The sequence below is a fragment of the Falco biarmicus genome, chromosome 14 (genome assembly GCF_023638135.1).
Source record: "Falco biarmicus isolate bFalBia1 chromosome 14, bFalBia1.pri, whole genome shotgun sequence".
NCBI classification, from domain to species: Eukaryota; Metazoa; Chordata; class Aves; order Falconiformes; family Falconidae; genus Falco; species Falco biarmicus.
This window is the reverse complement of record NC_079301.1, coordinates 23,417,570-23,443,786: the sequence shown is the minus strand read 5'-3', so window position 1 is coordinate 23,443,786 and position 26,217 is coordinate 23,417,570. Positions and strand designations below refer to the sequence as shown.

General features: G+C 56.6%; 1 protein-coding gene across 10 annotated transcripts; it reads left to right on the top strand.

Annotated features, from left to right (window-relative positions):
• Positions 1-1,328: 1,328 nt before the first annotated feature.
• On the top strand, positions 1,329-24,696 carry PHKA1 (phosphorylase kinase regulatory subunit alpha 1). 10 transcript variants are annotated; one of them, XM_056359611.1, is made up of 33 exons: positions 1,329-2,341; positions 2,519-2,677; positions 3,153-3,200; positions 3,752-3,916; positions 4,291-4,373; positions 4,573-4,653; positions 5,088-5,186; positions 5,301-5,447; positions 5,767-5,820; positions 7,319-7,441; positions 7,557-7,652; positions 8,371-8,478; positions 8,682-8,760; positions 9,183-9,317; positions 10,382-10,491; positions 11,161-11,305; positions 12,227-12,305; positions 12,700-12,875; positions 14,792-14,968; positions 15,323-15,417; positions 15,612-15,751; positions 15,898-16,054; positions 16,219-16,298; positions 16,499-16,577; positions 16,664-16,793; positions 17,168-17,269; positions 17,680-17,795; positions 18,088-18,126; positions 19,217-19,261; positions 19,509-19,679; positions 20,202-20,255; positions 20,398-20,598; positions 20,849-24,696. In XM_056359611.1, exons 4-33 carry the CDS (start codon positions 3,865-3,867, stop codon positions 21,020-21,022), a joined length of 3,327 nt encoding a protein of 1,108 aa, XP_056215586.1. In that variant the 5' UTR covers positions 1,329-2,341; positions 2,519-2,677; positions 3,153-3,200; positions 3,752-3,864; the 3' UTR covers positions 21,023-24,696. The 10 variants fall into 10 exon arrangements, 9 of the variants coding, with proteins under 9 accessions (XP_056215586.1, XP_056215583.1, XP_056215585.1 ...); XM_056359608.1 differs by having other exon boundaries at positions 3,748-3,916; XM_056359610.1 differs by having other exon boundaries at positions 2,519-2,691.
• Positions 24,697-26,217: the final 1,521 nt, after the last annotated feature.

The window sequence follows — 26,217 nt, the reverse complement described above, 5'->3', positions numbered from 1 at the left end:
CCAGGGCCTGCAGGTGAGCAAGGACCCCTGCCCATCCCACCTGCATCACCCCCTGCCCAGCCTAGTCTATGTCCATGGGACCCCACACCTATCTCCATTCCCACAGTGTCTCCAGCCCTGGGATCCCCCCATGTACCCCAAAATCCCCAGCTGTGGGGCCCCACAAGTACCCCAACCCCACCAGCCTCTTAAGCTTTGGGAGTTCTGCATCCTCTGACCTCCCACCCCTACACCACTCCCCGCTGCCCTCAGCACAGGGACCTCCCATGCACCTCAATCCCCGTGTCCTCCAGTCCCGTTGTCCCTAGCCTAGGTACCCCCTATGGCTGAGTCCCAGCAGAGCCCAGCTTTACCCCCCCGACCCAGGGATGCCCCTGCTCCAGGGACCCTGGCACAATGCTCATGGCTGCTCTGTCCCACAGGGCTGGGCGCCGTGCCCCACCACAGGATGAGTGCTGACAGACACTGGCAATCCCAGGAAAGCACCCCCTGCACTGGGACCACCAGAAACTAGGGTTTACTGTGTGCTCACTGCCTGAACAGGACTCCTTGGCAGACATGCACCCCATGGGGCTGCATGGGGGAAGGACTGTGCCCCCATGGCCCCAGGGCAATGGTGCAGCTCAGCCTCTTTGGATGCTTTGTGCAGGCAATAAACCCACTGCCTCCCTGCCCGCATCCAGCAGCTTCTTGCCCTTGCCCACCTGTGTGAGGATAGGTTACACAGGTGCCAGGGCCACATGTGCCTGAAGGTGGCACAGGGGGGTACGTGGCACCCGTGGGCTCCTGCCTATCACCCGATGGGTGCTGAGTCTGTCGCAGCACCTGCTTGGCCCCCACCTGCCCATATGTGTCCCCAGGGCAAGGGATGTTGGGGTCCCCAGGAGCCCACCACATCCACTCACTGCTGGTGTACCTCTGTGTGTGTGTGAATGTGCATATGCATGAATGTCTGCCTGCACCTATACATGTGTGTGGATATATATGCCTGTGCCTATGTGTATGCATACATGCATAGATTATGTATGTGCACAGGAAATATGTGTGTGCCTGTGTGTATGTATGTCTATGCATGTGTAGATGTGTATATGGATTCCTGTGCATATGCGTGTGTGCCTGTATGTGCTGCGCATGTGCTGTGTATACATAGAAATGCAAAAGTATGTATGCATCGTGTGTACACATGCACGTGCATGGACGCGTGTGTGCCGTGATTTAACTTTCAGCCAGCAACTACCACGAAGCCGTCTGCTCACTCCCTGCCCCCCCTAGTGAGATGGGGAGGTGAATCAAAAAAAAGGTGAAGCCTGGGGGTTGAGGTAAGAACAGTTTAATAATTGAAATAAAGTAAAACAACAACGACAATAGTAATTGGAATGAAGAGGACAGGGAGAGAAAAGAATGAAACCCACGGGGAAACCCCCAAGGGATGCCCAACACAGTTACTCACCCCCGCTGAGTGATGCCCAGCCCGCTCCCGAGCAGCGGTCGGTGGCTCCCGGGCAGCTCCCCCCAGTTTAGGTACCGAGCATGACGTTCTGTGGGATGGAATAGCCCTTCGGCCAGTTCAGGTCAGCTGCGCTGGCTGTGTCCTCCCCTTGTGGCCCTGCTCGCTGGCAGCACACGCGGGATCGGGAGGGCTCAGAGCAAGCGGCTGCTACCGGCCACGGGGCGACAGCGCGCGGCCGGCGGTGCCTCGCACCGAGCCCCACGCGCGGCACGGCACCAGCTGCCGGGAGCACCGGCCGCGTCAGGAGCCGGGCGGTGCGCGCCGGGGTCTGCCCGTGCCGCCTGCCCACGCGAGTCGGGTGTGCGTGCGCGTCCGCCCGTGCAGCGCGTCCCCCCGCCCAGCTGCCCGCACGGCCCGCGGCACTCGGCAGCACCCCGCGGCTCGCGCGGCTCCGTACCCGCGCACGCGTGGTCGTGTGACTGCCCGCAGCGCTGTGCGGCCTCCGCCCGGCAGGGGGCGCCGCGCGCCGCCTCCCCCTGGCCGGGCCGCCGCGGCGGCTGCTCCTGGCCTCTCGGTAGTGAGCGCTCCGCGGACCGGGACCGCCGGCGGCGGCGGGGAGCCGCGGGGCAGCGCGGGAGGAGAGGCCGCTCGGGAGGCGGCGCGGCGCCTGGGGCAGCGCTGCGGGCGGCAGCGAGTGGGCGGTGCCGCGGGCGGGGCGCTGGCAGGATCCGGGGCGGGGCTCGCTGGTCGCCTCAGCGCCGGTGCTGGCCGCTGTCGTCCGGTCCCGCCGTTGCCGCCGCTGCTGCCGCCGCCATGCGCAGCCGGAGCAACTCGGGTGTGCGGCTGGACGGCTACGCGCGCCTGGTGCAGCAGACGATCCTCCGGCACCAGGTGGGGGCCGCCCCAGTGAGGGGAGGAGGGACGGGGTCCGCCTGGCCGCGGGCCTCGGGGTCTCGATGCGCCCCGGCGGCCCCTGGGCCTGGCGGGCCGCGCGGCCCCGCAGGCCGGATCAGACGGAATTAACTGGGAAGGGGGGCCGCGCCCCCCGCCGCTGTGTCCCCTCCTCAGGACGCGGTGACTGGCCTGCTCCCGGCCAGCGCTGATCACCGGGACGCCTGGGTCCGGGATAACGTGTACAGCATCCTGGCTGTCTGGGGGCTGGGCCTGGCCTACCGCAAGAATGCCGACCGCGACGAGGACAAGGCCAAAGCCTACGAACTGGAGCAGGTAGCGGGGAGCCGGTGAGAGGGAGCCCGCCGTGGCTGTCGTGCCGCCGGCAGCCACCTGGCTGGTCTGCTTTTGGCATGAGCCAGCCCTGGAGCCAAAAGGCAGCGGGAGGCCACGTGGTGGGTACGGGGACAGGGCTGTCCCCAGGTGATGTCGGAGTCCACTCTTCCTAGAGCACACAGGAGCCCAGCCGAGGGTCCAGCCCTCTGGGTCTGGGGTGGTCAGAGGATGCAGGGAGACCCCAAGGGCTGGGGAGCTGCATCCTTGCAGCTGTGCTCTCCCTCCCCCTGCGTGGCACAGCAGCTTGGCCATGCTGGCAGGCTGAGAAATCTCACTTCCCTCTGCTGTTGCCTTGGGGCCAGGGCCATGGAAATGTGAGCTGGGGCTCTGCAAAGGTCAGTGGCCAGCTGATCCTGAGTCAGGAATTCTCCTGGCATCGTGGGGATTAACGAGGTTGTTTTCCTTGTTCCTGCAGAGTGTGGTGAAGCTGATGCGGGGGCTGCTTCAGTGCATGATGAGACAGGTAGGGGCTGGGGAGCGCCTCTTGAGAGTCGAGCGGTCTCCTCAGGGCCTAGCTCTGCCACAAACAGTGTCGGTCCCAGCTGTGCCAGCTCTTGCTAGCCTTCCTTGAGAGCAAGGGAAGCCTCCTTCCAGTAAGTCTGAAATATGCTCCAGTTTGGCATTGGTCCCTGGTGTGATGGAAGTCCCAGTGCTGCAGACTGGTGGCCAGTGGAGCCTTTTCCAGGTGCTCTCTGTCTTGTGGCCTGGCTGGTGCTGGGACTCTGCAGATCTCCCTGAGGGCATTTGGAGTGACCTTTTTCTCTCCATGCAGCGCAGCTGTGGCTATGGGCCCCCCACAGCTGCAGCCCTGCACTAGGGTGGCACACGAGCCTGTGCTCACCACCTTGGTTTGTGGAGGGGTTCAGCCTGGGGACTATAGGATTCCTGCCCTGCTGGGCATGGTTCCATATTCTGGGCTGATGGCATGGGGCAGCCTTTGGCTCTGGTGCTGCCAGACCTCTCTGGAGACAGGGTTTGATAAACCCTTGCATCTCCTTGCTGTTCTCAAGGTAGACAAGGTGGAGGCATTCAAGTACAACCAGAGCACCAAGGACTGCCTGCATGCCAAGTACAACACCCGCACCTGTGCCACCGTGGTGGGGGACCATGAGTGGGGTCACCTACAGATGGATGCCACCTCACTCTACCTGCTTATGCTGGCACAGATGACGGCCTCAGGTGATGCTGCTGGGGGATGCCATTTCAGCTTTGAGTGTGGTGGTCTGCAGGGCTCTCCATGTTCTCAGTTTGGGTGCAGCTTCCTGGGTGCCCAGCCGCTGCGATGACCTCCCTGACCTTGCTGTTTTCTTACACTCACAGCACCCAAGGTGGATGTGGGCCCCTTGATGTCTGTCTCTCTAAAAGCCCCCATTTGCTTGAAGCCCCAGAGCTGCCATAGTGGGATGGGAGCAGGGATGGGAGCCATCCAGGACATGGCTCCTGTGGGGCAGGCATGAGATGAGGAGAGGTGTCTGGCCTGGGTTACTGCAGCCCATTCCTAGGGAAGCCTGTGGGCTTGGAGCGACTAATATGAATTCCTTCCCCTGCTTCAGGCCTCCACATAATTCACAGCCTGGATGAAGTCAACTTTATCCAGAACCTCGTGTTCTACATTGAAGCAGCCTACAAAACTGCGGTGGGTATCCCATGCTGGGGAAGGGGAGCATGCCCCAGGGGTGTAGGCGAGTGGGCTGGTTGGCCCCTTCTGAAGCCCCAGTGGATCCCAGAGGCCCATGGCACCTGCTGGGAGCACCACCGATGGGTGTGGGGTTCAAAGCCTTTCTGGGCATGCTTTGAAATGCTGCCTGCTGCAATGTGCTGCTGTCTCTGCACAGGACTTCGGGATATGGGAGCGCGGGGACAAGACGAACCAGGGTATCACAGAGTTGAATGCTAGCTCTGTCGGCATGGCCAAGGTGAGCCAGGGAGGAGTGCTGGGCAAGTGCCGGAGAGCACTGCTGGCCCCATGCTGCTTTTTTATGGGGAAGGCTGGGCATGTTGAGGTACTGAGGCTCAATGCCCCATGCAGTGACAGGTTCCTGCAGGGGGAAGACCTTTCTTGTGTGCGGGGATAAAACTGTGCCCCTCTTGCCTAAGTTTTGTCTGAACTCAGAGTGAGAAATTAATTGGGGTGTGTGGCAGAAATGTTCAGGGCCTTCTTGATGTCCGGCTACCTGTGGCTTTGGAGATGTCTCATTCTGACCAGGGGTGCTCTGCAGCCACAGCAGGGATTAAATTTTGCTTAAATTTGGGCAGTGTGTTACACAGAGGGGCTGGCATGGGGCGAGAGCTCTTACAGATGAGCAGCGTGGTGAAGTGCTTGCTGCTTTGGGTCTTGCCCTGCTTGCAGGCTGCCCTGGAGGCACTGGATGAGCTGGATCTCTTTGGAGCAAAGGGAGGCCCGCAGTCAGTGATACGGGTGCTGTCAGATGAGGTGCAGCACTGCCAGGTGAGGCCCGCGCAGGCTTTACGCCGTTGCAGGATGAACTGTGATCCACTGGGGTTGCACTGTGAATGATGCCTGGTCTGGCAACCTAACCAGCCCTCCTTCCCCTTTACCCAGTCCATCCTCCACTCGATGCTGCCCAGAGCCTCCACATCCAAGGAGGTGGATGCCAGTGTGCTCTCTGTCATCTCCTACCCGGCGTTTGCTGTGGAGGATGGTGAGCTGGTGGAAATCACCAAGCAAGAGATCATCACGAAGCTGCAGGTGAGTGGCTCTGCCTTTGTCTTGTCCTGCCCAGGAGCCAGTTGCAGTCCAAACTGTCGCTCTTTTCTCCCCAAAAACATGCTTGGGGAGGGCGTTGCTGAGGCATGTCCTTTCCCAGTCTTCATGGCCTGTGGCAGGGGGTGAGCAAAGAAACTGTCCTGTGTGCTGTGGCCCTAGACAGTGGTCATGGTGTCTGAGCACTAGGTGAGCAAGTGAGGGGATATTTGGCTGGAGGAGACCCCTGCCCTGCTTCTGCATTGAGGGTACAAGGTATCTCACCATGTGCCTCCTGCTCATCACCTCTTTCCCTCCCTTCCAGGGGCGCTATGGCTGCTGCCGCTTTCTCCGGGATGGATACAGGACCCCCAAAGAGGTCAGTGTCCCCAGCCTGGCCACTTGACAGAACTTGAGTGCCAAGCAGCAGCTGACCTGACTAGCATTTGCAGCGAGCACCCCCAGGTTGCAGCACAAAGGCTGTGGTGGGGAGGACTGGGAAAACGAGAGCCCTGAGTAGTCCCAGGCAGTGTCATGGGTCTGGGCAAGGTTTCCCAAAATGCCAGAGCCCCTTGCAGAGGTGGTACAATCCCACCCATGCCTGTAGTAATTAGGCCGTGGGAAGATGGACCACTGCCCTGTCTGGGAGTCCTGCCAAAGTGGGCTCTTTCCCTGGCTCTCCCGGGGCTGCACAAGCCCTGAGCAAAGGGTGGAAGCCTGTGGAGGTGACTGCAGTGCTTCTCCCTGATGGTCTTGGCTTTGTGGCAGCACTGGAGGCCACAAAGCTGCTTCTGCCTCTCCTGGAACCAGCATGCAGCTTGTGTGCTGCCACACTTGGCTTTCATTGGAGTGAGCAGAGACTTTCTTCTGCTGCTCTGGGGAGGGAAAACAGGAACATTTTGTAAGCAACTGTTCCATTTGATAACCACAGAACCATGAAATGGTACTTGGAGACTCTTAAATCATCAGCGGCTGTTGGTAGAATAATCTGGTGCCTCTAAATGCTGCTTTCCTGTGCCTCCTCAGACCTGACCATAGTAGGCAGCATCTGTGGCTGCGTCTCGCCAGAGCAGCATCTCCAGTCTGACTCCCATCACTCATGAGCTTTGCCAGCTTGCAAAGCTGTGGATTACTTCCAGGGAGCTGTGAGGCACGGGAAGGGCAGCATTGCCTGCAGAGGCACTGCACTGCAATTGGCTGGAGTCAGTTTGGGAGCTTGTGGCCCATGTGCAGGCACTACAGAAAACATCTGCTCCCTCTGTCCTTGCTCTCCTCTTTGCACTAAGGCCAGTGTTCCCCATTTTGTGTAGCAAACAGAGTTAAAAGCTGTTAGCAGGGAGTTCGAGCATAGGTCCTTTAGGGCACAACACTGCACATCTGGGGTGGGAGGATTCAGGGAAGGTGGCTCTCTGTCCTGACCACTTCCTTTGTGTCAGGCTTGCAGCCACACCAAATGGCAAGAGGGACCCTGCTGTCTGGCCCCGTGTGACCAGCCCAAGCCCTCACACCCAGCTGGCCCAGCCTGGTGATGCTGGGGCAGAGCAGGCGAGGCAACAGTGATGCAGATGTCCCCAGTGCAAGGGGGATGATGTGCTGTTGTACAAGGGTCTGGGGTGCTCTTCTGGGCTTGGGTAGGCTTTCTTTGCGCAGGAAGGGTGAGTCCCCTTGGTGTCAGTGCAGGGGGCTTGGGAGGGGATGTCTGATGGCAAGGACACAGCCTGGAAGTGAAACTGCTTTTCGACTCTGTCTCAGCCATCATCTGCAGAGAAGGACTGGGAGGGCATTTGAGGCTGTGGTTTCAGGGGGAGCAGGAGTCCTGTCAGTTTGAGGGGATTCTGCCACTCCTCACCTCCCTGGCTGTTGTTCCTTCCCTGCAGGACCCCAACCGCCTCTACTATGAACCTGCTGAGCTGAAGCTGTTTGAGAACATCGAGTGTGAGTGGCCTCTCTTCTGGGCGTATTTGATCATTGATGGAATTTTCAGTGGAAACATGGAGCAGGTAAGGGAGGTAGGACTTGACAGGCTGGTGGAAAGAAGTCCCTGGCAAGGGAGGCATGTGGAGGAAGAATGCAGGCAGCCATGACTGGGGAAGATCCCCTCTCCTCTTTCCTCAGGCGCAGGAGTACCGGGAAGCCCTTGAGGGGGTTCTCATCAAGGGGAAGAATGGGGTGTGCCTGATGCCAGAGCTGTACAGCGTCCCGCCAGATAAAGTAAGTAGTCCTGAGCTATGGTGGGAGTGGGAGTGCCTTATTGCCAGATAATTAGGCTTTAACTGCTTATTTATCCAAATCGTTGGTAAAACAGCACATGTAGTGTGTGGAAACCCCGTGTAAAAAAAGCGTGGCTTGGAGCTGTTATAAAACCATATTGAATAAATAAAGTGGGTTTTTTTCCCCAAAGCATTTCTTGTCCCATACACAAGGGTGCTTTGCTGACAGTCTGCTAGCCTGGAGTCCTCTGATAGCTCAAAACACATGGACCTAGACTAAGGAGGTTGTGCTGAGCTCCTATTCAGCGCTGAGAGTGTTTGTGTGGGCCTGGGCTGAGAGCAATGGCCTCCTGGTGCCCAGGTGGTACAGGAGAGATGCTCTTCTTGTCAGCATCCAAGAACATCACCCTGGTGCTTCTAGTGCTCCTAGGGGATGTCAGTCAGCACATCAGTTGTTCCAGTGAGATGACCCATGTTGGGAACCCAAACAAAGTCTGAGCAGCTGATCTGTTGTCTGACGCAGATGCCTGGGGCAATCGTGCAGAAGAGTGAAAGAAGATGGGAGGAATGTAGCCAGCATGGTTTGGACCTTCTGTGGCAAATCCTTTCATAGGCTCTTGTTTTAAGCCTTAAACTGCTGGGCTTCAAAATGCAGTGGTGATGTTTCCTTCAGCATCCTGTGTCTGGATCCCTCCCTAAACTCCTGGTTTATCCTCCAGGTAGATGAGGAGTACAGGAACCCCCACACTGTGGACAGGATACCTATGGGCAAGCTTCCGCTCATGTGGGGGCAGTCCCTCTACATCCTGGGCTGCCTGATGGCTGAGGTATGGTCACCCCTGGTGCTGGGGAGGGCTGTGGGGTCAGGCTTTGAGCTCTGAAAGAGCAAATGCTGCCACCCTGAGACACCTACCATGAGGAAGCTGTGACCTCCATCCCCCACAGACTCCTAAATGTGGGTTGTCTATAGGCATCACCTTTTCTGTCCTGCCCATGAAATGTTCATCTCTTCATACCTCTTTTTCCTCAGGGGTTTCTAGCTCCTGGTGAAATAGATCCCCTCAACCGCCGGTTTGCAACCGTCCCCAAGCCTGATGTGGTGGTCCAAGGTGAGGGAAAGGGACTGGTCCCAAACCCCTGTGGCCTGGCAGGTCTGGGGACTCTACCCTTGCGGAATTCGCAGGGGTGGCTCTGCTTGCTGGGTGGCTGCTGGTGCAGCCAGATCTCAACCGTGGCAAGATGGTTATAGGATGAGGTGCAAGTCCTTCCACCCATCCTGCATTGCCCCAGGGAAATATCACCTGCTACAGCCTCCTCTGCAGCTCTGCAAACTGTCCTGTCCTGCCGCTCAGCAGGGAAGGCTGGGTGTAAAGAGTGTTAGGAGGAGCAAGGCAGACCTCTGCAATGGGAAGTTGTTCCCAAAGGGACCCCAGGCAGCTGCTTCTATTTGGTGTGACACCTTGTATGTGTCCCCAAAGGCCAGGGATGCTTGTGCCCCTGCCGCACTGAGCATGTCATCCTCCCTTTCCAGTGTGCATCCTCGCAGAGACAGAGGACATCAAGGCTGTCCTGAGGAAGGAAGACATTGACGTGGAGACCGTGGCGGACGTCTACCCCATCAGAGTGCAGCCTGCTCGCATCCTTAGCCACATCTACGCCCGGCTGGGTGAGCTGGGCTCCACAGTGAAAGTGTTACAGGAGGGTCTGTCCCATCCCCTGGCACTCCTGCTCATGGATACTGATGTTCTGCCCTGCTGCTGTCTGCCTGGCTGATGAGGGCTCTGACACCCATTCCTGGGCCCAGTGAGGCTACTTCTGCCCAAGAGGAGCTGGGGTGGGCAGGCAGTGCTCTTCAGGGTGGTTCTGAAAGGGATAAACCTTTGGCATTGCAGTTGTATGGTTTCTCCAGGGACAAACAGAGGCTCTGATCCATATAGGAATGGACCTGGTGTAGGCAGGAGCCACCTTTTGTTCCTGTACTCAGATCTCAATGGAGGAGGCAAGTCAGACCCCAGAGAAGGGTCCCCTTGGCTGACAGAACCTGGAATAGCTGTTGCTGGATGGTCAGCAGGGCTGAGTGCGAGGGGAGCGTTTGGGTGTGCTCAGCTCTGTGTGCTCCTTTCCTGATGCTGCAACCCCTCTGGTATGGAGCTTGTTGTGCAGGAACTGGAGACCCAGCCTGGGCCAAAGGAAAAACTTGATCCACTGTAAGCTGCACATGCTGGCTAATTTAAGCTACTAAAAGGTCAAGTGTGACATGGGCAAAGAGGGCGGGGAGTAGACTAGCAGCTGCCAGCGCTGACGTGACCAAGGGGCAATGCTGCTACTGCACCATCCTGGGCTCTGGGAGCAATCCAGGAGCAATGGGGATGCTGTCAGCTGTCAGCTTTTGGGGAGTCCCTGGCCCTGCGCCAGCTTCTGACATCCCCAAAGACCTGGAGGTGCAGCATGTTGTGGAGGTCAGGAGAGGCTGTATGTCCCTCCCTGTTCCAGTAACAGTCTGTGGGGATGGCCTGGGTCTACCTAGCCCCCTGAGCAGGGCTGCAGGACAGAGTATTACTGTCCCCTAGAGCTGTGCCAGCTCGATGCAGGGTCCTGGGGTACCCCAACCACAAACTAGCCTGCTCCTGCTGGCTAGTAGCAGAGAAGCCTGTCTCTGTCTGCTGCTGCATCCTGTTTTTGTGAGGAGGCTTGCACTAAAAACTCCTCCTTGTGCCCCGACCCCCCCAGGCTGTAACAAGCAGATGTGCCTGACTGGACGGCCCTACCGGCACATGGGTGTTCTTGGGACCTCCAAGCTCTACAAAATCAGGAAGAACATCTTTACCTTTACCCCACAGGTGGGTGGCTTTGCACAGGCTCATTCCCAGCTGTCATGTGACCTGGAATTGGGCTGGAGGTTTCTCCACTGGCTGAGTGCTTGAGTTATTCTCAGGGGTGGCCCAACACCCTCTGAAAAGCCTAAGAGGCTGGAGCAGCCCCAGCTCCTTGGTGTGAAGCAGCAGAGTTGGTGGTCCTGGCTTTGCGCTTGCTGGAAGGAGATGGTTTCAGCCTTCTGATGATCAGTGTTGGGTGAAAATCTCTGCTTACCCTGACAAGGACACCAGGAGGAGGCTGATGGCAGGACTGGGATTGTTCTGTCCCCTGTGTCTAACATGCTGTGTCGAGCAGGGTCACAAGCCTGGCACTGTGAGAAGTCTGTATTCACTTGGGATAGGCACAGCACAGACCATTTGTGTGGGGCCTGGATGACGCTGCTGCTGAGCTGTGGCGTTAACCTCCTTATAGTTGTTACCAGCCTGTAGCTGCCCTAGGGGTTGAGGGTCCCTTGCTAGACTGTGGTGGCACCTAGTAGGTAAGGTGGGATGAGCTGTTGGTGCAAAGGATCAATGTCCCCTGGGTGCACTGTGTGGTGGGCCTGGCTGAGCGCCTGTGGGAGAATATGAGTGGCATCAAAGGGACCTGGTGGCTGTGGGAAGGGCTGCTCATGTCTCCTACTGTCCTTGCAGTTCATAGACCAGCAGCAGTTTTACCTGGCTCTTGACAACAAGATGATTGTGGAGATGCTGAGGACGGACCTCTCTTACCTCTGCAGCCGCTGGAGGATGACTGGGCGTCCGACTGTCACCTTTCCCATCTCCCGCACTATGCTCGGTATAGATCCTCTGGCCTTGCAAGGCATTTGGCTAGAGCAGCCCAGGAAGCTGTCTCTGTGGGAGGAAGGGGGTGGGCAGATGTGGGACCATCTTGGTGATGAGGATATGGTGGGGCTTGAACAGCCAGTAACATCCTGTAAAAAAGCAGCCACACTGAGTTGGCAGCCACCCTGGCAGCTAGCAGGGCTGCCTGCCAAGTACTAGTGCCTGCAGCTCAAGGGATGTTTGCTGGCACGAAGGCATTCAGTCACTAGGCAGCTAGGCTTGCTGGGAGGTCTTTTGGAAGCAAGACAAAAAAGAAATCCCCCTGTTACAGTGTTCTTGGGGCTCTTCCTGCTCCTTGACTCTTCACTAATTACCTGCTAAAGGCTTTCCTCAACAACAGGGAGGGGAAAACAGCAAGCCAGAAGGAGCAAATAGCTGTGTGATGCTGCAGAGAAAAACTGGCTTCTCTGGAGCAGCTCTGAGCTTTCCCATGAGCCTGGTGCAGGGAAGGGACTCTGTTCTGCTTTCAGGCCTTTTTGGCTCTCCTTGTGTACTTGAAATCCCCTTAGTGTCTTGGGTGTGCCCTTAGATGTGGTGTCTTCTGCCCCTGATGGCACCCCCTTCCACTGCCTTGTGTGAGAGCCAAGGACAGAGCAGGGTGCTGCTGTCTGGTACTGTCAGCTTCAGTCAGAGGTGAAATCCCTGAAGCCTGGAGGGCGTCTTTGGCCTGGCTTTCCTGGAATCCACCTGGACAGTCCTGAATTTCCTTTTTTGGATGGGGCATTTTGTGCCACAGCCTGGCTGTGCACCCCAAAGCAAGGGTCTGGCCAATGCCATGGTGCTTTGTGTGTGTGAATGCCCACCTGGCCCTGTGTTACCTTCTGGGTGCCTGTTTGAGTGGGTGATCCTGACTACCTGTGTCTGTAACCAACAGATGAAACTGGCAGCAGTGTGCACCCCACAGTACTGGCAACACTGCGGAAGCTGCAGGATGGGTATTTCGGTGGTGCAAGGTGAGTGCAGCTTCCTGGGGTGCAGGAGGGGAGAGGGCTCGTGGCCTCGGAGAGCCTGGTTATACTGGGTCCTGAGCATTGGCTGTTGGGGAGGATACACTGGGGTGTGTTAGGCTGTAAGTGCGCCTTGGGGCTACAGTCCCAACAGAGGAGATGTGAAAGAGGATGTATCTCTTCACGTCATTAAACCATGGCTGCAGGATCCCTCTGATAGCTTTTGGGCAGCCCTGCCATGCCCATTTGTGGCTGGAGGAGTTGCAGGCACTGGGGCATGTGTATGGTCCTGGGCAATTGCGTCCCTTCCTGCTGAAGGACCTGCCTTGGATCCAGGTGGCAAAACCAAGGGTATTGCCTCTCCCTTCCTTACTGTGTGACCTCCCCTCCTCTTGCCCAGGACCCAGACGGGTAAGTTGTCGGAGTTCCTGACAACATCATGCCGAACGCACCTCAGCTTTATGGACCCTGGGCCAGAGGGTAAGGTCTTTGCCAAGAGTTACAAGCTCAGCATTGACAGCTTTGAGGAGCTAGACACCGAGAAGTGGCTGCATGGCTTGCAGGTAGCCGAGGATGGTAAGGGGGAACAGGCCAATAGCTGCTGTGGTGTGGTGAATGTCAAACTCATCAATAACACCCAAACTCCCTGCCAGCGTCCACCACTGTGTTCTTCATACACTTGGGTTTTCACCATATTTCTAGTCCCATCTGACCCTCCATCAATTAACCTTTTTTGGGTGACACCAGTGGGGTGGGACTGGGTGGATTGATGCAGCTGTTGTAGCCCCCTAGCCAGAGGGATTTCCCAGCCAGATGGGACTGACCTGGTGCACATGGTTGTGGACAGCATGGAGGACACTCTGGAACAAGCCACTTTGACCTTCATAGGCTATTGCATGGGGAAGAGATGAAGGGTTGGCAAACCTGCCTCTGCTTAGGAGATTTGGTTGAGAATCTTTGATGCACGAGTGATGGTGCAGAAAGTGGTGGTACAGTACCCGAGACAGCAGGAAAGAACCACCATGTCCTCAAGCAATTGAAGTGTTGTTTTCCTGTAGCTTTTGACCCTGCCTGGGGAGAACTGCTCCAGTGAGTGCTAAATTGAGGCCTTGCTGCTGTAGACAGGGAGCCCGAGAGGGCCTTGGCCTGTCCCAGGGTGATGGATGTCCTGAGGCCATGGTGGGCTGCAGGTTTTGCTACTCCCCTTGCAAGCAGGCCTGGTTATATCCTCCTCCTGCCTGACAAGTGTTGGCCATCTTCCCAGCCTTCCCATCAGTCTGCTCTGCCTCTGCTGCTCCTGCAGCCAATGTTTGCGCTCATGTAACTGAATACTTTTTTCTCTTGCCCTCTTCTTGCTTTGCCTATGGTCTGCTTGCAGGCTGCACCTAGGCGTCTCCAAGGTATCTGCTTCCTCCACAGCTGCAATGAGAGACAGGGACTGCCTGGCCTTTCCACGGCTGCTAGAAGATGCTCAATTTTAAGTTTTTCCTGTGGTCAGGTGCTGAAGCCAGGCAGGATGATGTTCTCAAGCCTGATGTCTGTGTGACTCCAGCCGAGTCTTCAAGGCACTGGCATGAGGCATCCCCACTGGGCGTAGAAAGAGCATGCTGTGCAATTGACCTCAGATGCAGTCTGCAGCTTGCCATGGAGCTTGTCTGCCAGCTGGAGAGCAGCAAGGCTTTGCCCTGCCCTACTGGCTGGAAGTGCATCAACAGCTCTGTGTTGTATTGCATTACCTTGGCATGGGGTATCTCTCTGCCAAGGCATCCCCCTCACTGCTGGGCAGTGCTGTTATTTCCCGGCTGAGCAGAGGTGTGGCCTCTGAGCACCCTCCATGCTGCAGTTAGAGTGGTGGCTTAGGCGCTCCTGATGTGGCATTGGGAGCAATGGGAGCTGCTGGAGGCTGGGCAAAGAACAGGGCAGGAGCTGTAACTCCTCTAGCGCCTAATCAGGAATAACTGGTAGCTTCTAATTGGAAATAACTGTGGCAAAACCATCCTGCCTTGCTTTCATGCTGGAGTCCTGCTTGGATGAGGCCCTTGCTATGCTGGGGTGCTCCTGAGTGGTCTCTGCTTGGACAAGCAGTCCCTGGCACACCTACCCTTCTTCTGTGGAGGGAAAGAGCACAAGCATTTCACCATAGGGTTTGAGCAGACCCTGCTGTCCTTGTGCAGGCTTGGACAGACATGTGCTGCAGCCCCATTGCTTCTTTTGTCCAGGTGGGACTTGGAGGGAGCCCCAGTTTGGCCTTGGCTGGCAACCAGCACCCCAGGCAGTGGAGCAGTGCAGGAGCAGGGGTGCTGTGGCTGCTATGCTTTGTGAGCCCAGCTGCTGGTGCTGGCTGGCTGGCTGCCAGCACTAGCTCACATTGTCACTTTGTGCAGGCAGCAAAGCTTTGCCCTTGCTGAGGCACAGCTGGGGAGCTCTCTGAGCTCTGGGGGTGCCCCAGTACAAAGCGTCTCAGTCCCCACCTCTTCTGCCTCCCATTCCAGCGGACATGTATGATGAGGTTGCTCAGTACTTGGACCACCTGCTGCAGCACACGGCTCCTCAGTCAAACCTCCCTCCCACTGCCCAGCGGGGAGGGCTGACCCGCTTCCGGGCTGCTGTCCATACCACCCGTGACCTCATGTCCCTAGCGTCCAAGGCCAAGGACCTTCATGTCCAGAGTGAGTAACTCCAGCACCTTTGCTCAAGCCCGGGGGTGAGGCTGAGGTGCTTTCAGAGCTTTCCCAGCTGTGCAATGCTGGTGACCCCATGGACTGCAGAGCAGCCTAGCCTTTGCCTGGGTGAAGGCATGTTATGTCCACCATGCTAGTCCTGGCCATGGAGTATCTTGGAGTTGGTGTCTGCAGTCCTCATGAAAACTGCTGAATGATAAGGGATGGTAGCTCCCCATGGCATTCTTAACTGGGTGAGCAGGGGCTGCCAGGGGAGCTGAGTGTCAGATGTGAGGTGGTTTGGGGCACAGCAGTGGTAGTTGGGGTTGACAAGTGTCTGCGCCAACCTTAGCTTTCTTCTAGATGTTGGGATGTATGTCCCCAGCAAGATCTTCCAGGCGTCCCAGCAGTCGGTCAAGCTCCTGAGCTCATCCCACCAGCATGACACGGATGGCAAGGTGAGCCCTGTCCTTCCTGGGCTGGCTGAGCAGTGCCATCCTTTCAGCTGGAGCCAGAGGGCCCTTGCAGGGCTGCAGGGGGAAGGCTTGGTGTTTGTCAACGGGGAATATCCACGGGTGAAATGGTTCCATAACCAGACTGCACTTGGTGCAAGGTGCTGGGATGCTAACCAGGAGCGTGGGTCTCCCCCCAGAGCCACGCAGTCTATGCAGAGATGAACCTGCCCCGTGATGAGGATGGCAATGTGAACTGCAAGGCATTGGTGGACCAGCTGCGTGTCTGCCCTACACCGCAGGAGCAAGCGGACATCCTCTACCTGCTCCTTATTCTCAAGTACAATAAGCTCCAAGTCCTGCTGGCTCGCTGAGCAGAGGGCCAGCGCAGCTGTGCACGTGTCCCAGCCCACAAAACCTGGGGGCTGCCAGGAAGCTGCTGCAGGACAAATCGCTGGCTGTAACCTGGCATCTCCTTTACTGCAGGGGGCCTGAGTGGCACACCGGGCTTGATAGCCAGCCTGGCCCCACCGTCAAGGAGCTCCTCACTGAGTTGTATGTGCGCGTGGGGGACACACGCCAGTGGGCCCTGATCCGCTACATCTCTGGCATACTCAAGAAGAAGGTGGAAGCTCTGGACGAGGTAATGACTCTGTACCTGACCTCTAGCAGACTGAGGTCTGTCAGGGAGGAGGCAGCAGACTAAGCAGGCGAACCGTGGCTGCATCAGCTCTGTCTCCCTCTGCTTTGTGCTGAGACCCCCAGCCCTGAGCTGTTGGTGATGCCTGTGATACTTTCTGTCCCCAGGCCTGCACTGACCTCTTGTCTCACCAGAAGCAATTGACGGTGGGGCTGCCCCCAGAGCCACGTGAGAAGACGATCTCTGCGTGAGTGTGGCACCTGTCCTGCCGCACATGTGCTGTGCTGGGGCTGGATGTGAGACCACTGCTCTGGAGTCCAAGGGCAGGAGCGGCTCTGGGTGGCTTTACGAGGCCTGCATCTCTCCTCTCTGAGCTGTACAGACCAGGAGGGATGCAGGGCTCACTCTGCTGCCTCTCACCTGCTCTGCTGTTTGTTCCCTTCCCAGCCCAATCCCCTATGAGGAGCTTGTTCGCCTTATTGATGAAGCCAGTGAGAAGAACCTCAGCGTGTCCATCCTCACGCAGGTGAGGGGCTGGGGCCGCCAGGGACCCCACTGCTGGGTATCTGCCCTGGGGAGCAGCAGTGGGATGATTTGCCTCTTTCCCTCCAGGAGATCATGGTGTACTTGGCCATGTACATGCGCACACAGCCCACACTGTTTGCTGAGATGTTCCGTATCCGCATCGGGCTCATCATCCAGGTGATGGCAACAGAGCTGGCGCACTCTCTGCGCTGCTCAGGTATGTGTGGCATGGATGGCACTCGGGCTGGTGTGGGTGCTGCAGTGCCTGGGCCCCTGTCAGCCAGGAAGTAAAAGTGCTGTTAAAAAGGGGCAGCTCAGGGCCAGCGTGAGACCCTGCATGAAAGTGTCAGGGTCTGCAGCTGGGACTGTTCTCAGGCAGCACAGGTGGGGCACTTCACTGCCATCTCTATTCAGGCATGTGTTGGGCTGGCATGAGGAAGAGTCCCCACTGTAGGCAACACATCGTGTTAGCGTACATCCTTCGAGGATGAGCTCCTATACCGCTGCTTCCCCTGCTAACAGGATGGGATGCAGGGTAGGAATGTCCTAGGAGGGCTGTGAAGTGGGGTGCGACAACTCTGTTCTCTCCAGCTGGAGAAGCCACTGAGAACCTGATGAATCTCAGCCCATCAGACATGAAGAGCCTTCTCTACCACATTCTGTCTGGCAAGGAGTTTGCGGTGGAAAGGAGCGGTGAGTCTTTCAGCAGGGCTGTGACTCTCTGGGCAAAGCTGGGTCCTAGTGTGGTGCATGGCCAGCTCTGGGGGTTCCTGCCTTTGGGGAATGTCCCCATCTCCCTGTGTGTTCAGCACAGCTGTTTATGCACTGCAGTAGTACAGCAAGAAGCCATGCTCTTTGGCAGGGTGGTGCTGAGTTTATTTCCAGGGTTTGAGCCCGAGATCTGTGGCTACTGGGGCTTTGCTTAGTTTGGTGCTTGGCCTGGCTGGGCCTGAATTGAAGTGGTTCTGTGCTGTGCTTATGGATTTGTGGTGCTGGTTGGGGTAGAGGGCAAGGGTGTGCAGAGTACAAGTGCTTGAGCAGCAACGAGGGATGTCTGTGCTCTTGAGCCGTGGTACCCACTCTAGATCTCTCTTCCCCTCCAGTGCGATCGGCCGACTTGTCATTCACCACTGCTATCTCCATCTGTGAAGTGGGGGCTGTTGGGGCCACCAAGCCTGAGCGTGCTGGCATTGTCAGGCTGAAAAGTGAAATCAAACAGGTGAGGGCAGGTAGTGCAAGCAGCACAGGCAGGATTGATGGGAGAGCAGAAGCTTGCTTGCTTCTGGGCTTCAGAGAGTTTATATCTGTTTCCAGGAGCTGCTTTGGGCTCCAGTCCTGCCCTGGGGGGAGAACTGGGGTAAATCTGTTAGCAGGGCTTGCTCTGGCAGCGCAGCACAGGGGGAGCACAGGGGTGCTTGAGAAGGCATGGGGGTGGGGACACGCAGTGTCCCAGGTATGGCTGGTGGGCCTCTTCCATCAGCAGAAACTTTAATTTCCTCCTTTTCTTGCAGCAATTGGATAAACGTAGGCAGTCTCTGACCGGGAGTAAGGTGAAGCCATCCTGGTCTTCCTGCAGCCTCTGCTTTCATCCCTCATGTCACATCCCAGGCCAGCTTCTGAGCATGCATGAGTTAATGAGCTTTCCTAAACAAACCCACTGAGCAAGCTACTGCAGCAAAGAGCTGGCTTCTCCTCTTGGCAGGCCCAAGGTTGCTCTGTTCAGTGCAGGGGGGGAGGCTGGTTCCTTGGGAAGAGGTTGGCATGGCTTAATGTGCTGAGGGGGGCCCAGAGCTGGCACTGGCCCCCAGCCTTCGGGGAGCTCCCCTTTGAGTGGGGCCTGCTGTGTTTGGACTGGCAGGGAGGAAGGCCTTTCTAAGCTGTGGGTGTATTTGGCATTACAACCAGCTGGGAGCTGTGCTCCATAGCTGCTATGGCTGAATAGATTCCATTATACCCACAAAAAACTGCTGAGCAGGATGGCACGATGTTTCCAGTGCTGTTGACTAGCAGTGGCCCTGTCACTGGTGTTCACTGGTGATCTCTGGATCCTGCCTGTAGCCTCCCCAGCAATTTCTTCTCTCAGGGCAGAGGCTCCTGCCCAGCTACAAATAACAAGGACTTTCTCTGGTGCCTGGCATTTGTCCAGGAGGGGTCCTGTTCTCAAAGAGAGGTGGCCTGCAGGGACCAGGGTGGTGGAGCAGGTTTATGGCCAACCTGCTGCAGTGTGAAACCTGGCATTGCAGAGGGACCGTGTATGGGGTGAGGAGGGTCATCTGTGGGCAGTCACCTTGCTGCTGGCCCTCCAGTCTGCCTGAGACTAAAATACCTGCCCATGCCAACAGAGCAGTAACAGCCCTACTGCTGTGTGCCAGCCAGCACAAGCTGGCTGTTGTTGCAGCAGTAACGTGTTGGGGCCCCACAGCTGCTCCATGCACTAGCACAGTCCTTCCCCTCTGATGCTAACATGACTTTCTGCAGCTCACCTGTCAAAACTACCCCTCAGTCTCCAGCAAACTGCAGCCCCTGGGATAACTGCCCCATGACCTGAGCTTGGTTTGTGCTGCTGCTGCTGCTCTGCTTGCCGTGATGGTTGCCTTGCTCTGGTACGGTATGGTTTTTGTCTCTCCCTTTCTCTTTCAGCCCCTAAGTTTGCAGTCTGGGGACACTGACCTGAAGTCCTCTCTGGTAACCTACGTTTGTTGGCTGTATGCATGGGGTCTGTCCTGTTTGTGGCTGCAGAAAGGAGCTGTGCTCCAGGGGGAGCCACAGGGAGCCAGGGCTGCAGGGTGGGGCTTTGCTGGGGGCAGGGGGTGACAGCTTTGCCCTGGGAGCCAGGCTGGGTGAGCATAAACTCTTGGGCAGAAGTGGGCTGCATTCTTGTGGGATATTTAACTTTTCAGCAATCTCTGTGGTCCTTGTTTTGTCTGCCCAGTCTGATGGGCCCTCAGAGCTGCTGGGCAAGGGCTCCTTTTCAAGCATGCTGGAAGACCAGGGCAGCAAGGACAGCCGCCAGGGCCAGTGGCAGCGGAGACGGCGGCTGGATGGGGCCCTCAACCGTGTCCCTGTGGGCTTCTACCAGAATGTCTGGAAGGTCCTACAGAAGGTGAGCTTAAATGTCTGGCTGGCTCCTCTCCATGCATGTAAACCTGCTCAGGCACTAGCCTTGCTGAGGGGCATCTGGGGCTGGTCCCCAATGTTGTGTATACATGCTTTGTGGACAAGGCCTGCAGCTGGCCATGGAAAGCTGGGGAGGACCTGGAGCTGCTTTGTAGGCATGCGGGACCTACCTTATGCTGTTCTGACCCTTGCAGAGCAGGGCTAGGTCTGCTCAGGTTCTCTATGCATTCACCAGGCAAGCGCAGTGCTGGAGCCTCAGCTGAAGCAGCTCTGGCCACGGCTTGTGCTTGGCATGGTAAGCCAGGGAGCAGAGCCCTGTGCTGTGTGCAGGAGGGCTCCAGCTGATGTGGAACTGATGAGAAAGGAGTGCTGCTGTGCAAAGAGTCGGGGTGGAGGTGAAGCATGTGAGCAGCATACACTAATGCTCAAGTGGGTTGGTGGGCTGCGCCTATGTGTCTTAGTGTGGTGCTTTTCCAGGCCGTAATCACAGTCTCTCCTTGTTCTGCAGTGCCATGGCCTTTCCGTAGAGGGCTTCATTCTTCCCTCTTCAACAACGAGAGAGGTAGGAAGGTTTATGTGAAGGGGAAACAGGGCAGGTGGGTTGGTGGTGGGTGCTGGGTTGCCCTGGGTGAATGTCCAGCATAGCTCAGGACTTGTGCTGATGATATGGCCTTCTAGGTGCATTTGTTTTTCCTTCCTCACAGATGACCCCAGGGGAAATGAAGTTTGCTGTGCATGTTGAGTCTGTTCTCAACCGTGTGCCCCAGCCAGAGTACAGGCAGCTGCTGGTGGAGGCTATCTTAGTTCTCACCATGCTGGTGGACATGGAGGTGCACACCATTGGCGGTATCATAGCTGTGGAAAAGATCTTGCACACAGCCAACGACCTCTTCTATGAGGAGCAGGTAGGGGCTAGGCCTCACCCAGGGCTGCTGTCTGTGTTCCCCACAGCTGCACAGGATTCATGCACCTGGAGGGGACCTGCCTGTTGCCCCCATCATGTTCATGGGACACAGCAAAGATGCAGTGTCCTCCTGGTGCTCACCACTGATGTGTCACACTGCGAGTACAATGGAGGATGCTTGGGGTAGAAGCTGGTGAGGGGGCTTCCCTTATTCTTAATGCTGCCTTTCTCTTTCCCTGTCAAAAATCCAGAAAGCCCTGGGTGCTGATGACCACATGCTGGAGAGGGATCCCACGACGGGCATCTGCAGCCTGCTGTACGACAGTGCACCGAGTGGTCGGTTTGGCACCATGACCTACCTGTCCAAGTCGGTGGCCATGTACGTGTATGACTTCCTGCCCACCGATGGCTGCTCCATGCAGTAGCTCTCACACCTCCTTTCCCCAGGCTGCAGATGCCACAGGATAGTTGTTTCACACACCTTTTAAAGATGAGCATTAGGCTAGTTTGCAGGCAGCCTGTGTGGCCATCTTTCCTCCCAGTCCTGGCCTCTGGTGGGTGAATGGCTCTCTCCAGGAGTTCCACGGGAGGCATGCATGCAAAGCTGACCTATGCCTGTGTGCAGACTGTGGAGCAAGGGCTGGCAAGGAAAGGCTGAGCTTTGAAGCCTGCTTGCGTTCTAAGTGTCTGCCTGCATGGTTTCTCCTGGGCCATCAGCTCCAGAGGGGCCTGTGTTTGAGGGAGATGGAAAGGGCCCCCCTCACCAGGCTTGTGTGCTCAGCACTGCAGTGCTCCCCGGCCAGCTCACAGTCTCCCTGGCTCCAGCAGATTTGAGGTTTTTAACCTGTTCTGTGCTGCTTTTTATTCCAAATCTGCAGGGTTAATACTAGGGTAGACTGGAGCTCTTGCTCTTCCTGCTGGTGATGGAAAGGCTTTATTAGAGGAAAAGGGGTTGCTGCCTGAGCCTTTCTCTCAGCAGACCCAAAATCAAAACAGTTCAACCCAGCCACTGCTGTGCTGATTGGAAGCTGGCAGCCCATCATGCTCCCCCTCAGGGGTCCTGCGTGCAGAGCTGGGAAGGCTGTGGGAGCCAGGAACATCCCAAGGTGGTAACAGATCCCTGTTACTACTAAGCTACAAGGACAGGGCTTCTGGCTGGGTGGGGTATGCCGATGGCAGCACCTCCATGCCATCTGCTCTGTGCCTGGCAGTGTTGCTGATGGCTAAGTTGCAGGTTTCTGAGTTTGTATGTGCCCTGTGAAGCACCATTTAGCTGGCGGCTGGCTCAGCATTAGCTGTCCCATCACAGATGTGCTGTTAATGCTCAGCTCTGGCCTCTGCCCCAGCTTCCACAGCCTTGCACAAGAGAAGGGTGGTGACTTTAGAAGTGAGTCCCAGCTCCACTCTTATCCTGCAGGTCAAACCCCACATAGGATAGTGTGGTTGGACTGGTGGGGATCAGGTGTACACAGCACAAAGTGATGGTGGGAGTAGGGTTATACAGTCATGGAATAGTTTGGGTTGGAAGGGACTTTTCAAGGTCATCTAGTCTACCCCCCTGCAGTGAGCATGGTCATCTTCAACTAGATCAGGTTGTTCAGAGCCCCGTCCAACCTGACCTTGAATGTTTCCAGGGATGGGGCATCTGTAAACACTGGGCAATTTGTGCCAGTGTTTTACCACCGTTATTGTAAAAAAAATTCTTCCTTGTATCTAGTGTGAATCTTTTAGTTTAAAGCCATTACCCCTTGTCCTATCACAACAGGTCCTAAAATGTTTGTCCCCTTTCTATCTTATATCTTTCCTATAAGCCCTCTTTAAGTACTGAAAGGCTGCCATAAGGTCTCCCTGGAGCCTTCCCCAGACTGAAACCCCCCACCTCTCTCAGCCTTTCCTCGCAGGAGAGGTGTTCCATCCCTCTTACTATTTTTTGTGGTCTCCTCTGGACATGCTTCAACAGGCCAATGTCTTTCTTGTGCTGAGGACCCCAGAGCTGGATGCAGTATTCCAGGTGGGGTCTCATGAGAGTGGAGTAGAGGGGCAGAATCCTCTCCCTCAACCTGCTGGCCACACTTTGCAGCCCAGGACATGGTTGACTTTCTAGACTGCAAGTACACATTGCCGGCTCATGTCCAGCTTTTCATCCGCTAGTATCCCCAAGTTCTCCTCTGCAGGGCTGCTCTCAATCCCTTCATCCCCCAGCCTGTCTTGATACCAAGGTTTGCCCCGACCCCTATGCAGGGCCTTGCACTTGGCCTTCTTAAACCTACTGAGGTTCACATGGGCCTACTTCTTGAGATTGTGCTGGTCCCTCTGGATGGCAGCCCCTCCCTCAAGCATGTCCAACTGCTTCACTCAGCTTGGTGTCATCTGCAGACTTACTGAGGGTGTGCTTGATCATGGTATCTGTGGCATTGGTGAAGATATTAAACATACTGGTCTCAGTACGGATCCCCAAGGGGCACCGCTTGTCACCAGTCTCCACCTGGATATTCAGCTGTTGACTGCTACCCTCTGAATGTGACCACCCAGCCAAAATCCCTCATCCACTGAACAGTCCATCCATCAAATCCATCTCCAATTTAGAGAGAAGTGCATTGTGGGGTACTGTCTCAAAGGCCTTACAGAAGTCTAGACAGGTGACATCAGTAGCTCTTCCCTTGTCCACTGATGTAGTCACTCTATCATAGAAGGCCAGTAGGTTGGTCAGGCAGGACTTGTCCTTGGCGAAGCCGTGCTGGCTGTCCTGAATCGCCTCCCTGTCCTCCATGTGCCTTAGCATAGCTTCTAGGAGGATCTGTTCCATGATCTTCCCTGGCACAGAGGTGAGGCTGATGGGCCAGTAGTTTCCACCTTCTTCTTTCTACCCTTTTTAAAAATGGGTGCAATGTTCCCCTTTTTAGTATCTCCAGGGTCTTCACCTGACTGCTGTTACTTTTCAGATACCATGAAGAGTGGCTTGGCAACTACATTGGCCAGTTCCCTCAGGACTCTGGAATGCATGTCATCAGGTCCCATAGACTTGGCTATATTCAGGTTCCTCAGCTGGTCACAAATCTGATCTCTTAGAGTGGGAGGGACTTTGCTCCCCCAGTCCCTGTCCTGCAGTCTGTTTACTTAAAAGGTGTGGGAAGGGAGGCCACCAGTGAAGACTGAGGCAAAAATATTGTTAAGCACCTGTCTTTTCATCCACTGTTACCAGTTTGCCAGTCATGTTCATCATGGGGGAATGCTTTCTTCAACCTTTCTTTTCTGGATGACATACCTGTAGAAGCCTTTCTTAGTCTTCCCATCCCTTGTCAAGGTCAACTCCAGCTACACTTTGGCCTTCTGACCTCATCCCTACACAACCAGCCAGTGTCCCTATGTTCTTCCCAGGATACCTGTCCTTGCTTCCACTGCCCGCGCATTTCCTTCTTGCCCTTCAGTTTGACCAGCAGGTCTTGACTCATCCATGCCAGTCTCTTGCCTTCTCTTCCTGATTTCTTATACCCAGGGACTGAGAGCTCTTGCACTCTGTGGAAAACGTCCTTAAAGATCTGCCAGCTCTGTCCTGATCCCTTGTACCTGAGGGCAGTTTCCCAGGGGGTCCTATCGACCAACTCCCTGAACAGCTGGAAGTTTGCTTTCCTAAAATTCAGGGCCCTGACTTTACTCTTTGCCTGACCCATATCCCTCAAGACTGTGAAGACTCCACCAGTGCACGATCATTGCAGCCCAGGCTGCCTCCAGTCTTGACGCAGTCACTGATGAGATCACTTGCGCTGGTGACCATCAGTTCCACTGTTGCATCCCCTCTGGCAGGGCTGTCTATTACCTGCTTTAAGAAGTCGTCCTCAATGTATTCCAGGAGTCTCCTGGATTGCTGTGGTGGGTTGACCCTGGCTGGATGCCAGGTGCCCACCAAAGCCACTCTATCACTCACCCTCCTCACCTGGGCAGGGGAGAGAAAATATAACAAAAGGCTTGTGGGTCGAGATAAGGACAAGGGAGGTGGCTCACCAGTTACCATTACAGGCAGAAAGACTTTACTTGGGGAAAATGTACTACAAATCAAATATGGAGTAGGGTAATGAGAAATAAAACAAAATCTGAAGAACACCTTCTCTCCCTTCTCTCTTCTTCCCAGGCTTAAGTTTACTCCCAACTTGTCTACCTTCTCCCCTCGAGTGGCACAGGGGGGCAGGCCATCCCATTATTGGAAAACCCAAAATTGTGGTGGTGATGCTAGCCACAGAGCTATGTATTAATACACTGGGTCTGTCTTGTTTCTTCCAACGTTGCTACCCACAACTGAAGGGGCAGAGGGAAAACTAACCTGTGCTCCAGCTTCCCTCACCAGCTGTCCAAGGCCCTGAAGCCTCTTTTGATAGCCCTTGGACTATGTGCTGCAGCTTCATCACCACCCAGATTGAAAAACAGTAATGGGTAATAGTCCAAGGGCTGTACCAGGCTAGGAATTTTCCTAGTGATGTCCTTAACCCAGGCCCCAGGGAGGCAGCAGGCTTCCTTAAGATGAGGGTCTGCTGGGCACGTTGGACCCTCTGTTCCCCTCAGAAGGGACTCACAACTATAACCGACCTTTTCTTCCTTAGAGAGGTGGTTGTGATGCAGGGGTAGGCCTTTCTGACCTTGACAACGCCTCTGGTGTAGATGGACGATCATCCATTGACTGGCCTTCCACATCTAGAGACTCATACCTGTTGTACAGAGGCACCTGGGAAGGCAAGATGGGCAAGGAGGGAGTTTGCCTGCTGCCCCAAGCATGGACTTGCCTCTGTTCGCTCCCTTCCTTTAAGCTACTGCCTTTGGCCTGGCAAGGGGATTACAGGATCCCCTTGGTCGTCATCTTTTCTTTCTGGTGGCTGTTGCTGCCTCAGGGAGAGTGGAGCATGTTTCCGCTAGTCTAGGTCTTTCTCAGACTGACCGCCTGATGCTCCTTAACCTTCCTCGTTCTTCCCGCAGCTCTGCCACCCGGCTGAACAGGCCGTCCGCTGGGCCGCACTCACACAGCGGTTCCCACGGGGCTGCCCCCTCCGGGCGGGTGGGCACAGCGCGCGCTGCCGGGGGGATGCCGCCGCGAAGCACCCCCTGGGGGTGACGGCCACCAGCTGAACTTGCCCCCTGAGCTGGCCAGGTGCCACGTGCCCCCGGGGCCGTTCCTGGCGGGTGCGGGGTGGCCACGGCCCCACGCGCGCGCATCTGCGGCCCCGGAGCGGCTCCCCCCCTGCCGCTGATGTTTCCCCCGCGCGTTTGGCCTCGGGGCTGGGCCGTGCAGCGGTTCCCGCGTAGTCCCTCGGAGCTGCTTCCCGGCGGCAGCGCCTGCCCTGCGGGTGCCGTACGCCCGTGCTTACAGGCGCCCCCCCCCGCCCCGGGCACGCTGCTCTCCGTCCTGGGCCGGCTGCGGCCGAGCGCGGGGGCCCCGCGGGCAGCGCTGGGCGCCGACGGGGCCCCTTGGGGGGGCGCCTGCTGGCCTCGAGCCTTTCTTCACGCCGGTTACCGCGTTTTTAACGGAAAGCCGCCCCCTCGAGCTGCGCGGGCCGAAGGCTCCCCATGAAACGGCTCTCCCGCGAGCGCACGGCGTGTTGTCCCGCGGCGGGGCTCCGTGGGGCGGGGGGCA

Bases quoted from the DNA above. Each gene is read 5' to 3' on its own strand.
- PHKA1 (XM_056359608.1), top strand. From the start codon at position 2,264: ATGCGCAGCCGGAGCAACTCGGGTGTGCGGCTGGACGGCTACGCGCGC. The intron at 3,201-3,747 runs GTAGGGGCTGGG...GCTGTTCTCAAG, and splicing joins TTCAGTGCATGATGAGACAG to GTAGACAAGGTGGAGGCATT. The intron at 11,306-12,226 runs GTATAGATCCTC...TGTAACCAACAG, and splicing joins CATCTCCCGCACTATGCTCG to ATGAAACTGGCAGCAGTGTG.